This window comes from Sus scrofa, chromosome 5 (genome assembly GCF_054392235.1).
Source record: "Sus scrofa isolate SSC_HxYL_T2T_F1_AM1 chromosome 5, Sscrofa_HxYL_maternal_Yorkshire_Landrace_v2.0, whole genome shotgun sequence".
In the NCBI taxonomy this organism is placed as follows: Eukaryota; Metazoa; Chordata; class Mammalia; order Artiodactyla; family Suidae; genus Sus; species Sus scrofa.
Window position 1 is genome coordinate 37,996,277 of NC_139387.1, and position 14,985 is coordinate 38,011,261.

Here is a 14,985-nt window from a genome sequence, read left to right on the forward strand (position 1 = left end):
GCACCGCTGTTTAAAAAGTGATTTAGGAAAGATTTTGAGGAAGCTGCTTAGTTGGTGGATCAATGTAGGGGACTGAAGAGCCCAGGAGAGCTCGTAGCAAACAATGATTGAATCCCTTCAGGGCCATTTTGAAGGCAAAAGAGGAAACAATTGGTTGAGATGAACTGACAGGTCTGTTAAAGCCGGTTGTAGTTGTGTGGTTCTTCCTGTTCTGTTATGCCTATTACACTCTTAGCAGGATCATGCAGTGTTGGTATTTGGGTAACTCAGTCCTGCATCTGCTCTGTGAGCCGCACATCCGCCTGCATCACCTGAGCCTCACATCCACATCCGTCCTGATTTATGCTCCCCTGTGCCTCACCTGTAGTATGGTGGTCTCTGAACTTTGGGGAACAGATTTACATTCCTAAATTCTATCCTTCCACAAACACCAGGGTATTTTTATTCTGGTCGTTAGTGCTAGCAGTTTATGTGCTTTTTTCTGTGTTACACCTTATTTTAAATATAGCCATTTTTATTGTAGGATTTTGAATATGTGTTTGCATTATATATTACACATATTGAACATGTGCAGATATCACCAAAAGATAACAAACAAGGATCCCAAAGTAGATTTTTATAGTACTTTAGTAAAATAATTATACAGACTAGGTTTAGTGAACATTTTAGTTAAGGATATTGTGCTTGAGGGCATGGGGCCAGAAGCAAAGATGTTTGTTTGCAGTGCATATTGTGTGGAGGAAACTAAGGGAAGACATTGTCCTTTTTTATCAAATGTGAAGTATGGCCCTGGCCAGGGCTCTCGAGGAGGAGGTTATCAAAATAATCACTAAATGTGTGGCACAGTGCTCTGAACGTTGCAGAAGACAAGGTCATTCCACTGGTGGTAATCGGAGGCTATTCCTGGAGAGGATTTGATTTGACCTGGGCTTTCGAAGCATGGGTGGAATTGAGGATATAAAGAACAGTACGTGTGTGTGACTGAAGAAAGGAACAAGAAAACAGTGTTCAGAGGGTGGTGAGTGTCTGAAGAGGAAAGATGTGGGGGGAAAAAAAGTGTCAGAGGTGACAAATTGGGAGAATAATGTAAAATTTGGGAAATTAATAGGAAGGGCTCTGGACTTGGGAAAGATGTTAGGTCTATATTTAAACATGTTGACATCCCTAAGTGAAAATGGGAGGCAAGGATTTAAAATCTTGATAGAGCTGTTAAGAGATATGGAGGTAGTCTAGCATGTTAAAAAAACAAACAACAAACAAACAAAAAAAACCCACTGGAATTAGAGGTCAGAAGACTTAGCATTGAATTCTAGCTCAAAGAAAAATATATTGGTTTTAGAAATGAGATAACTTAAACACTTTTTTATTATTTTAAAAGTTGATACCGAAACCCACTTTACCTGAGTACTTTTAAAATTAGGAAAATAGTAGACAAACAGGAGTATGTGTGCTTCCAAAAGAGCAGTGTAAAAGTGATTTTTATCAGTTTGATGCTACTTTTTTCTCTCATGTAAATTATACTTAATATGGTATATAGTTCCAAGGACTTTTTAACACTTGTGCCTTAAATTTCTTGATCATCTACCCTCCCCAAGCTAGTGGTTAGTGCTTTTAAATATTGTTATAGATCATGAAAGGAATTTTCTAATAAAGGAACAATGAGGCAACATCTCTTTGAAAAGGTAAGAAATCTTTTGTGATTTAAATAGCTCCTTCCAAAATTATTCTCTTTTAAATACACATTCTCTGTGTTGCTTAATATGGAGGCACATTTGTATCATATTTCTGGTAAATTGTAGCTTAAAATTAATGTTCATTTAATATATTTCTCTTTATTATGTAATTTATAATGTCAAAGTGCTATTGGCCCCTTTATTTTACTTAGAGCTACACTGATTTTGCCTTGACAAGGAGTGGTAGTTACATTTAGTCAAGCTTTTAATTTAGAAGGGGGGCCACTGGGCTGCTGTGAGTCGCAGCTGATAGACAGGTCAGCTTCACACCCATTGAGCAGTAGAGTGGAAGGTTGTCCGTCACTTAACCAAGAGTCACCAAATGTCTGCTATGTGCCAGGCACATGCTTGGTGCCAAGCATTTAAAGAAGAATAAAGTGCATTCTCTGTTCTCAAGAAGCTTTCAGCCTAATCCCAGCCAAAAGGCCCTCATACCAAGTTTTGCATGTTATAATATGCAGAGAGAAAAGTTGGTATGTCTAAATGTAGTGTATACCCTTTGTGTAATTGTTAAGGTGCTATGTTTGTAAGGTAGTTTATGCCTTTGTAGTTCTTGGGCCCAGGAGCCACATTAAATGTACCTACACTACCACAGCACACCAAAAAGTATCCCATATGGAAGCTCTCATCCTGCAAGCTGTCAGTAACATGCTTTGAGACTTGAACAGTCATTTTGAAGTTTCTTCCAACTGAAAGAGGAGTTGAAGTGCTGATGGGAAGCCGAGCACTGCCCTGCAGCTGATTGCTCATTGGTAAATTTACTCCTGGACAGGACATATATTAAAACATTTAGCTTCCATTTCTAGAACCATGGTTAATGGCTATGCCATTAAGCTTATACTGGAATTGTAAGCCCCAGAGGGCAGGAATTTTGTCTTTGTCACCAGCACCACAAGGGCCTGCTACATGGTAGGTTCTCAAATATTTGTTGTCTTAGTGAATATACAACTTGTACAGCAGAAGCTAGGGACAAAAATGCTTTTAATTTTAAAAAAACTAAAATTCATCCTTATTTTACAGAAAATGTGCTCTCACAGGTCAGAGTAAGTCCTGTAAACACAGAATTAAATTAGGAGACTCAAGCAACTATTATTATATTTCTCCATTCTGCAGATACAGGGTGAGTAATATAACCACGAATTTCAGTACAGCTCACTTTGATATGAGACATTTGACTGTTTAACATTCTTTTCTTTTTGGCCTAGATCACTTCTGTGTGTAACTTTTTCACATACATTCGATATATTCAGCAGGGACTCGTGAAACAGCAGGATGGTGAGTGTTCTTAATTCATCATAAAATATTTGCATGAAAGTTCACTAAAAAGTTTTTAACAGGGTAGTAATTCTCAAACTTTTTTATTGGTACATTTATATTGAATCCCTTTTATAGATCTAATATGTGAAGAATTTGGGAACAAATGCCTCTTTTAAAACATGTTGCATTTAATCCTTCTATTTGCATCATTTTACGTTAATTTTGAGTTTTAAGCAGGATCAGTTTTAACTTATAAGGAGTATATGGTAAAGCAGATGGTTAATGTGAGAGGAATATCTAGCCCGTTGAATTTACTCCCTAAGAAATAAAAATGACCACCAAGCTCTGGACATAGTCAGCTTTATTTTAATTAGTGGAACTCATAAGGTGCTAACAAATTTTTTTCTGTATTTTCTACTTTCATGTGTGAATTAATAAAGTAGTCACGAGGATAATTCTGAATGGAATAAAGATTACTGTTATTTATTTATTTATTTATTTTTGTCTTTTTAGGGCGGCACCCAGGGCATATGGAATTTCCCAGGCTAGGGGTCTAATCGGAGCTACAGCTGCCGGCCTACCCCAGAGCCACAGCAACGCTGGATCTGAGCCGCATCTGTGACCTACACCACAGCTCACAGCAACACCGGATCCTTTACCCCACCTGGTGGGGCCAGGGATCGAGCCCTCATCCTCATGGATGCTAGTCGGGTTCATTAACCACTGAGCCATGACGGAAACTCCAAAATTACTCTGTTTTAAATCAGAAACATGGAGATGATGTATCCAGGAGAGCCAAGCCAGTGCAAGTGCTGTGGTATTTTTAATGTAGTCTTTCATGATTACCTGTGTTTTTATAGCCGAATGTCTTAAATCCAGGCATAAAAATTGATATGTCCTGACAGATCCAAAGCAGTGGGTGTTTTTTTTTTTTTTTTTTTAAATACATGTGATTGTTTTAAAACAGAAATAGCAAACTAGGGACAAGTCCATGCCAGTTTTATATTTGAAGTTGTGGGAAATTTTCCTGTTTATATTATTTTAGACACTGAAAATCTTCTTAAAAATTAGTGGAATTGTACTGTCTTTCAGTCTTGTAAACAGTGAGTCTTAATTCTTTGGAAAAATTAGTTGTGTTGATAAAAATTCCATTTAGCATTTTCAAGCTCTGGTATGTTGAAAACAGTCACATTTATTTATAATCCCATATAATTAGGTTCTAATGCTTAAAAGGGTGAAACCTGTATCTAATTAATGTTGAATTTCAGAGGACTGCATAGCAAAAAAGCAGCCTTTAAACTGTACAGTATTTTTCATGACTTTAATAAAATCTTTTTGAATAACTATTGGATAATATGATTTACTGGAGAACAAATGATTTGTGTTGTCAAGCATAGTTTTTTTTTTTTCCATTGTTAAAAAAAGAAATTTTATAGGGAAGGATGAAAAGTACTTCGCTTTATGAAACTAGGAAGAAAGTGTCATGAGTGATGGTGGGGGTGATGGTGATAAAAGTGGTATCTCCTCTGGTTTCTCTTACTCTTTTACTTCACAGTATTTGGTACACATTGTATCCTGCCAAGGTTTGTGATAAATTATTATTAATTTTAAAATCTGTTTATAATCTGTGTCTTGTGCTAAAAAGATTTCAGGGCATCTAAATCTAAAGCAGGGCTTCTCATCCTTGGTACTATTATTAACATTTTAAGGTGGCTAATTCTTTGTTGTGGGAGGCCTGTCTTGTGCGTTGTAGGAAGTTTAACAGTGTCACTAGATGCTTGTAATGAAAAATGTATCCAGACATTGCCACATGCACACCTGGAGACATAGTCTCCCTGGATGGGAACTACTGATCTAAATCAGTCTAATCTGACCATGTGTCAGAGGAAGACCTTTTGTTGTCTGCAACATAGATCCAATTTTTTCTCACTTATAGAGGAGACTTAGAAAAACAGAGATAATTGAATTTACAGCTTATCCTTTGCATTTATTTTAATTTCTCATTGAGCCACACACAAAATCTTTCCATTTTTACTCACAAAGAATGTTACTAAGTTCTCTGAACTGTCTCTTGTTTTCTTTTTTCCCTATTTACTCTGTTAGTTTTAATGAAGAGTGAAGTGGCCAAAATGTGATAAGCTAGACCAAGAAGATTCTTAAGTTCAACAATAACTCTTATGCAATTGAGCGATGAGTGTCGTTACTCAAGAAGGTAGAAGCATTGCCATTTACTCAGGACACTGAAATGTCTGCCTTCTTTTGGGCTAAAATGGTGGGCATTGATGTCTCTAACAAATCAATGTGGCAAAATTGGTAAATATTGCTCTTTTATTGATAAAACTGGGATGCTCACAAGTACATGGAAAAGTTAGTGTGAAAGGGTGATAGAATGTTTAACCGTTAGGTACATCATTAGGAATTGCCCAGTGAGGGCATCTTAAATCTTAATCTTAAAATTTCAGTGCAACAGATTAAAAATAATTTAAGATGGTATTTTATGATTTATGTGTTTCTCTTTTCTGTTTTCATAGTTGATCAGATGTTTTGGGAAGTTATGCAGTTGAGAAAAGAGATGTCATTGGCAAAGCTGGGATATTTCAAAGAGGAACTCTGAAGCTCTGCCTGGGACCATGCATGAACCTCCCTGAATACCTGGAAAATGGCTGAATATTTTTATGGTTACTTGATATTTATTTCCAAGGAGTGGGTCCAAGACTTTTTCCTTCTTTTGCAAATTATACTAAGAAGTACTGTGATTTCGTTTAAACTGACCTATGCTGTGTTTGCTTTTTCTTTAGTTGAACATTCTATAAAGAATGACAGGTGTACTAGTGATTGTAATTTATAGTTGCAAAAAAAGCTAAATAAATAAATGTTAGATTGAGTGTGTTTTTGCTTTCTCTACTAGTTCTGATGTGGCATGTAGGGTCAGCTGAATATATTGAATTGTAGTTGTCAAACTACACAGGACAAAGAAGAAGGCTAAATGGACAGGATCAGTTTCAGTCTCTCCATTAGAATGGCTCTGTTTTTGTCTGTTTTATATATTAGGATTACAGAAGAAAAAAGACTTCCTCTGAAAAGAAAGTTACTGTTTTAATCATTCTGCTTTCATTTAAAGAATCTCTTTATGGAGTTCCCGTTGTGGCTCAGTGGTTAACGAATCCGACTAGGAACCATGAGGTTGTGGGTTCAGTCCCTGCCCTTGTTCAGTGGGTTGAGGATCCAGCGTTGCCGTGAGCTGTGGTGTAGGTTGCAGACGCGGCTCGGATCCCACGTTGCTGTGGCTCTGGCGTAGGCCGGTGGCTACAAGCTCCAATTTGACCCCTAGCCTGGGAACCTCCATGTGCCGTGGGAGCGGCCCAAAGAAATAGCAAAAAGACAAAAAAAAAAAAAAGAATCTCTTTATTGTGGTGATTAATTAAACACAATGGAAAGAGGACGTCACATTTTATCCCAGAGATGCATTCGTCAACATCTTTTTTTTTTTTTTTTTACATTCTTCAACATCTCGATGTAATATATGGGTACTTTATATACTTTGAGCACTGTAACAGTCATTGAAAGAATGTAAAGATAAATTAGGTTGGTGTGTGCTCAGGGTAGTTTGAAGGGTTGAAAGAGTGATACATGTCATGGATACGCTGGTCATAGAACCAGTTGATCTGTAAGTTACAAGTTGTAAAACAGAAATCATGTGGAGAAGCTATTGATTAATGTTATTAAAAAAGTAAATAGTTTCATGGTAGAAATATAATGTACAGAAAAGCAAAAAGAAGAGTGAGAAATGAGTCTTTCTAGTTAGTAGAGAAAGCTACTCAGTATTTTTGAAGAATAGGCTTTTGGCTTTCATATATTTTCTACGTATATATGTATATTTCTGAAACAAAAAGGACTCTTTTTCTTTTTAGGGCTGCACCTGCAACACATGGAAGTTCCTTGGCTAGGGGTCAAATTAGAGCTGTAGCTGCCAGCCTACACTACAGCCACAGAAACACCACCTCTGAGATGCATCTGTAACCTACGCACTGCAGCTTGTGGCAGTGCCAGATCCTAACCCACTGAGTGAGGCCAGGGATCAAACCTGTATCCTCATGGATGCTGGTTGAGTTCTTAATTCTCTGAGCCACAACAGGAACTTCAAGACTTTCTTTTTTTACTTAAATATTTTGCAAATATTAATCACTATAAGGTTTTGATTATAGGATGTTACTTTAACATAATTTAACTGTGGAGATTCTGAATCTTTTTTTCATGTCATAATGCTGTGATGAGGATTCTTGTGTATATTTCTTTGAACATTGTTGGGTTCTTTCCTTCATATAGACGCCTAGAAGTAAAATTGTTGGGTCAAGCACATATATATATTTTAAAGTATTTGATCTGCATTGCCAAATTGCCCCCTAGAAAAGTTGAATCTGTTTATATTCACAGCAGAGGTGTATGAGACAACAGATTTACTGTCGATAACTACTTTCAGTCCTGTCTCAAAGTTTTGCTTAACCTTGTCACCGGGATGAATGGGAGCCTGCAGACAAAAGGATATTTGAGAATGATATGGTAGAAAAAAACATCATTACCATGCCCAGCTCAAGAATATGAAATTGAACATAAAAAGAACTTCGAAACTAAGTTTTTATGTCTTGATAGTTATTCCAATGTGAGGGCATAATAAGCTTGCTTTCAGATGCAAAGCTTCCAAAGATTTTCCACATAAAGATGCAGATTAAAAACATTTTTGGAGAAAATACTAAAAAAGAGAAACAAATCCAGGAGAGATCCTATAAGAAAGTTATCAGATACTTAGTGAAAGTTCGTTGATAATTTTAAAAGAATAAATTTAAAAAGTTTAAAGAAAATTTTAAAATTCAGAGTATATCCGTAATAGTCTGGAAGTAAAATTCTTTACAGTATCTGGAGTTCTCCTGTGGTGCAGCGGGTTAAGGATCTGGTGGTGATACTGCAGAGGCTTGGGTCGCTGCTGTGGTGTGGATTCAACCCCTGGCCCAGGACCTTTGGCATGCCATGGGCACAGCCAAAAAAATAGAGAAAATAATTTACAATATCAACACAGTGGGAATGGGAAGAGAGCAGAGAGCATGAGACTATATTAAAGTTCTTAACTTGTTAGATGGAAGATGGAGAGCTATCAATTAAAAGTGAAAGACAAGGGAGTTCCCGTTGTGGTGCAGCAGAAGTGAATCCAACTAATATCCATGAGAATTCGGTTTTGATCCCTGGCCTTTCTCAGTGAGTTAAGGATCCAGCATTGCTGTGGGCTGTGGTAGGTCACAGATGTGGCTTGGATCCTGCGTTGCTGTGGCTGTGGTGTAGGCTGGCAGCTATAGTTCCTATTTGCCCCCTAGGCTGGGAATTTTGACATGCTGAGGGTGCAGCCCTAAAAAGCAAACAAAGTGGAGGACAAAAAAAAAAAAAGAAGAAGAAGAAGAAGAAAAGGCCAAGAAGAGAAACAAATTATATGATATGGAAATAAAAGGTAAAATGATGAGATAAACTTACCAGTAAAAAGATAGTCAAATTGGATTAAAATAATATGATGCTAAACAAAGCATAAGGAAATGGAAAGTTTGGAATAAAAGAATAGAAAAACATACCAGGGAAATACCAAAAGAAAGCTAGGGCGGTTATACAATTATCAGACAGACATTAGGGCAAAAAGCATTATTAGCATCCCATTAAGGATAGAAGTGGGTCCTATATAATCCTAAAAAATTCGTGCACCAAGAAGACTTAATGAGAAAATATAAATAGCAGAAACAAAGAACTGTTAAAATACCAAGAGCTAACTAATAATAAAAGGATGCAGAAAAAGTAGTACTTTATGGAAAAGTTTATAGTTTTAAATCCTTGTATTTTTTAAATAAGCTAAGTGTCTAAATGAAGAAGTTATAAAAGAACACGATGAAGGAAATAGCAGAAATGGAAAAGAATGCAATAGAGGATCATCAAAGCTATTGAATCTTTGAAAAGATGAACAGAATAGACAAATATTTCTGGCAAGATTACCCTGGAGAAAAAGAGAAAATGCACAAATAACACATACTGGGAATGAAAAGGCTATTTCACTGCAGATACTAACATGGATATTGGGAACAATATGTCAATGAGTTTCGAGTTTTTATGCAAAAGGGAAAATCCCTGGAAAATGTGCTGTATTTTAAGAGGAAATAAAAGCCTTCTTAGTACTGTTACTATTAAAGGAAATTAAGTAGTTAAATCTTCCCACAAAGAAAATTCTGGGCATAGATAGTTTTACAAACTTTCAAGAATGGGCATTCTAATCTTGCATAAGTTTTTATAGAGAATAGAATGTCTCCTACATTAAAAAAAAAAAATGTAAACTTGATAGCAAAACCAGATAGGGCCCTACAGGAAAGGAAGAGTATAGGCCTATTTTGTTATGGATATGTATGCAAAGGTAAACAATGTAATATACTGAGCAAGTGGCATTTTTTTCCAGGAATGCTAAGACAGTATATTTGAAAACTCATAAATATTTGCTGCATTTACAGAATAAAAGTGAGGAACCATATAATCAACAGAAAACCTTTTGATAAGAGTGCTGTGTAGCACAGGGAACTATATCCAATCACTTGTGGTGAAACATGATGGAAAATATTATGAGAAAAAGAGTGTATATATATGTATAATTGGGTCACTTTGCTGTACAGCAGAAATTGATAGAACATTGTAAACCAACTATAATAGAATATACTTTTTTAAATGCTTAGTAATACCTTTTGGTAATCTGTAGATGGAAGGGTACTTTTCATCTTGGTAAAAGATATCTTAAAAATCCTATGAAAAGCACCATCCTAAGAGGGGAAACACTAGAATCATTCTCTTTGAAATGAGTAATAGAAACAAGATGACCACCGTCCTCACTTTTATTCAAAATTGTAACATAAATGTGAGCCAGTGCAGCACAGTATGAAAAATAAAGATACAATGATTAGAAAGGAGAAAATAAAACTATCATTTGTAGATGATGTGATTATCTACATAGGAAATAAGTCTTCATCAAATTAGTAAGGTGGCTAAATAAAGGCTCAGTACATAATTGTGAATTAAATACACCAACTTCAAACAATTAGAAAATAGAATTTTTAAGGAGATTAAACAATTGTAAACATAATTCTAAAGTGCTTGGTAAATTGAACCAAAATTGCTACATATAGAAAGTTTAAAACCTTTGCTAAAGACATTAAAGGGGAGTAGATTGACCCTGTGTTCATGGGTAGTCAGACAATATAAAAATTGTTAATTCTCTCCAAATTGATGTTACAAGTTTAGTGCATCTCCAAACTAAATCCTAATACTTCTCCTTAAATTGACAAAATGATTGAAATTTATGTGACACAGTAAAGGAGGAAGACTGACCAAGGCACTTCTGAAGAAAAAGAGAGGAGGGGTAATTTATCCTATTAGGACTTTTTTTTTGGACCTTGTTTATTTATTTATTTATTTAATAATTTTTTTTATTTTCCCACTGTACAGCAAGGGGGTCAGGTTATCCTTACATGTATACATTACAATTACATTTTTTCCCCCACCCTTTCTTCTGTTGCAACATGAGTATCTAGACAAAGTTCTCAATGCTATTCAGCAGGATCTCCTTGTAAATCTATTCTAAGTTATGTCTGATAAGCCCAAGCTCCCGATACCTCCCGATACCTCCCGAGGTAAAGTGTCCCCTCCCATCAGGCAGCCACAAGTCTCTTCTCCAAGTCCATGATTTTCTTTTCTGAGGAGATGTTCATTTGTGCTGGATATTAGATTCCAGTTATAAGTGATATCATATGGTATTTGTCTTTGTCTTTCTGGCTCATTTCACTCAGGATGAGATTCTCTAGTTCCATCCATGTTGCTGCAAGTGGCATTATGTCATTCTTTTTTATGGCTGAGTAGTATTCTATTGTGTATATATACCACATCTTCCGAATCCAATCATCTGTCGATGGACATTTGGGTTGTTTCCATGTCCTGGCTATTGTGAATAGTGCTGCAATGAACATGCGGATGCACGTGTCTCTTTTATGTAGAGTTTTGCCTATTAGGACTTTTTAAGATGCTGAAGCAGAGCATGACATTAGTGCAGAAATAGGCAAAATGGAGGGGAGTAGAGAGCTGTAAAGCAGACCCATGCATAGGTGTAGATTTCACGTTGACAGGGAAGGCGTGGTGGATCAGTGATAGAAAGGACCATTAATAAAACCAACAGAAAATGAAGAAAATATAAAACTGGTTATCTTCCTCACACCATACACAAAACTCTGTCTTTAAGTGTCCTGAAGCTTTAGAACCTGTGGTGTAGAAAATATAAAATTATATGTGAAATATACTTTGAAAATATAGGTATATATCTTCCTGATCCTGCTTTAAGAGAACTTAATCTGGAAGCAAGACACCATAAAAGATAAATAACCTTAGAAGAAAATGGTTGTGCTTTGTTATCAATGATTAATTTTGACATATTAAAGCCATACTACAAACTATAAGAAGAAATTTGCAAAACTCATAACCAATAATAGATTGGTGTTAAGAATATATGCAGAAATTTACAACAGGGAAAAAACTAACAAATGTGCAGAAGGCTGAAATCAGTCCTCCACAGAACTGGAAGTGCGTATGGTCCAATAAACATTAAGAGGTTTTCATTTCTGTTGATTAGAGAAACTAAATCAAAATTTCAGTGACATATTTAGTCGAACTGGCAAAAATTAAAAAGCCCAACAGTCAAGCGTTAAAGAGAATTTCAGTCAACGGGAGTTCTCATGTGTTACTGATGGAAATGGCAACATGTATCTACCGAAAAACCATTCATTTGAAAAGCTGAACATTTGTTACCCAGAGCCCAGCAATTCCACTTTTTGGCGTATATTTAAGAGAATTCCTTGCACAAAGTTCCCCAGAATACATTTGTAGAAAAGAAAAAACCTAAATGTCCATCTACAGAAGGATGCTTACATGGAACATAGCAGTGTAAGTTGCAAAAGTAAGACTCTTAGAAAACTACATATGGTGTAATGATTTTCTCATAAAGTTCAAAACTAAAACAGTTGTTTAAGCATACATGTTTAGGAGACAAAACCATTAATAAACTCACAAGGTAGTGATAAACACAAAGCTCAGGATAGGGTTACCTCTGGGTGAGGGGAAGGTGAGAGAAATGGGAGCAGCAAATATGTGAGTACATCATTGTTCCACTGCCTGGATGGTTGGATGATGGGTTCATTTGTCTTTAAATACATGAAGAAAATGGACCAGTAGACTCCTGCACAGACCCTTGGTTGCGTGTTGTGAACGAGGGATTGTGATTAGACCGGTTACATAAACCTGCATTACAAAACCAAAAAGAGTAGGGCCTGTTGAGTTGGAATTGAAAGAGGGGAAATGAGAGAAATCAGTTCCAAATCCTAGGCTTTTGGCTTTAGCTATTGTTGCAATTTACTGAGGCAGGGAAATCTGGGAAGGGACAAATTACATTGGTGGAACAGAGACAAGAATTTAGTGTTTGACCCAGAGTTTGAGATGCCCAGTAAGCATCAAAGTGGAAAAGATAAATAGATACCTTACATACATATCTACGTTCAAGGTAGATATCTACGTTCAAGTTCAGGCCAGGAGATAAGAGCTTTAGGGATACTCGAGTCATCGAACTATGGCACTGAGCCCTGAGTTACTATGACAGGGAGAAGGAAGACCCTGTGAAGAGGGCTGGTATGGATGAGCTTGTTGAAATGACAAGGCATAGGAGAAGGAAGAGTTAGGGTACTGATTAATAACTGATGTTCATGAGAGTATTTTGAGACAAAATTTAATTGCCCAGATTACCAATTCTGATAAAAGAGGGAAAGACTTTGATACATTTCTGTAAATAGGTTTAGAGCTGTGTAGAGAACCTGGCTCAGTGGAGAGAACTCTGGGTTGAGAGTTGGTCAGGAGACCTACATTCTGGTCCAGGCTTGGGTGCCCCAAAACTAGGAGGTTAGGCAGGTGGCCACTCCTCTCTGGCCTCCTGCACAAAGCCTATTCAGGCCTTCCCCATGGTCTTTTCCAGCTCTGATAACCCACTGCCTTTGACTAGACATCTATACTAGAAGAACAAAGATTTGTTCAGTCCTTAAAAAACTTGCAACCACCTACCACCCACTTCAACCATTACCATGTGAATCCTATATGTTTTTGCTTTGTGCACCCAGAATCTAAAACAGGTCTGCTTCTATTTAGAAGCTTTTGTTTTCAAAGCTTTTCTTCATTGTGTAGATTTTCCCTATGTAGATTTTTTTCTATAAGCAAAATGTTTAAAGCAAAGAGAGTCCAAAGCAGTATGAATTTGTATTTAATATGCTAGAAAATAGTTTTTCACTTTCCTCATGGGATGCAGTACAATCTTAATAGCTAAGTTTCTTATATTTGATATGTGGACAAATAAAGGTCCAGTGGTAGCTATGATTTGTGTGTAGAACTTCCAGCAAAAGAGAATTCCTCCACACTAAATCCTTTCATTCATTCATCCATACATATTTGAGAGTCTTGTGTGTGTCAGGAGCTGTTGTAGGTGTTGGAGGTATAGCAGTGAGCAAGGTGAGGCGAGGTCCCGTTCTCAAGGAGTCCTCTGTGCAGTGAGAAATGGACAAAAGATAGGACATGCCCTCTCTATGTAATTAAAATGGGGTAATGGCTGGAGGTAATGAGTGAACACTTCAGACTGGGTGGTGAGGAAAGACCACATTTAGGATGTGACATTTAAGTGGGGATCTGAGGCGACCCAGTCTTGAGAAGGGAGGAGAGCAGGGGAGATCGTTTTGAAGCTTGTGTAAGCCCCTTGAGGAAGAAATGAAAAAACTGCAAGGAGACCTGGTGTGCAGCTGGGGGTCGAAGAGTAGTAAGAGAAAATTGGAGAGTAGCCAGGGTTTTTGTCTTTGTAGATTTATAAGTCAAGTTTGGAAATTTGGAATTTTCTGTGACAACTCTGGTCAAGCTCTAGCTGGCTTTCAGCTCAGCTTTTAAATACTGGCATCCCCAGATTTTTGCCCCGGGCCTCTTTCTCTTTAAATATTCTTTAGATCATCTCATTTAGGCACATGGCTTTAAAAATTTTATAGCACCCTGTTTCTAACTCCGCCTCTCCAACCCTGACAATACCACTTCCCTAACTCTAGACTCTTATGTCCATTTGCCTACTCAGCCCTTCCACTTGGATTTCAAATGGGCATCTCAAATCGTACATGGCTGAACACTTGTGCAGTTGCTTAAGCAACAATCTAGGGTTTATCCTTTTTTTTTTAACATGTTATTGAAGTATAGTTGATTTACAATGCAGTGATAATTTCTGCTGTACAACAAAGTGATTCAGTTATACATGTACACATATCCATTTCTTTTCAGATTCTTTTCCCATATAGATTATTACTGAATATTGGGTAGAATTTTCTGTACTATACAACAGGTCCCCATTGGCCAACCATTCCATATACCACAGTGTGCATGTGCCAACCCCAAACCCCCAATCCATCTATCCCACCTACACCTATCCCCTTTGGTAACCATACATTGGTTTTCAAAGTCTGTGAGTCTATTTCTGTTCTGCATTTGTATCCTTTTTTTCAGATTCCATGTATAAGTGATATCATATGATGTTTGTCTTTCACTGTGACTAATTTCACTTAATATGATAACCTCTTAGTCCATTGGTATTGCTATAAATGGCATTATTTCATTCTTTCCATGGCTGAGTAGTATTCCATTGTATATATGTATCACATCTTCTTCATCCATTCCTCTATTGATGAACATTTAGGTTGCTTCCATGTCTTGCCTATTGTAAATAGTGCTGCAATGACCTTTGGGGGTGCATGTATTTTTTTGAATTATGATTTTCTCCAGATAGATGCCCAGGAGTGGAATTGCTGGATCATATGGTAGTTCTATTTTTAGGGGTTTTTTTTTTTTCTTTCTTTTTACAGCCGCA

At 36.8% G+C, this 14,985-nt stretch overlaps 1 protein-coding gene across 20 annotated transcripts in view; it reads left to right on the forward strand.

Moving 5' to 3' along the window:
- The window catches only part of RAB3IP (RAB3A interacting protein), a 50,682-nt gene extending 44,808 nt beyond the window's left edge, over positions 1–5,874 (forward strand). For all 20 annotated transcript variants that reach the window (XR_014803575.1, XR_014803577.1, XR_014803578.1 and 17 more), the window contains 3 exons: positions 2,754–2,853; positions 2,939–3,008; positions 5,522–5,874. Coding sequence is in view for 16 of the 20 variants with exons in the window: in XM_021091977.2 (XP_020947636.2) it covers positions 2,754–2,853; positions 2,939–3,008; positions 5,522–5,604 (253 nt within the window). In the remaining 4 variants the exon portion in view is untranslated. The remainder of the gene's footprint in view (positions 1–2,753; positions 2,854–2,938; positions 3,009–5,521) is intronic.
- Positions 5,875–14,985: the final 9,111 nt, after the last annotated feature.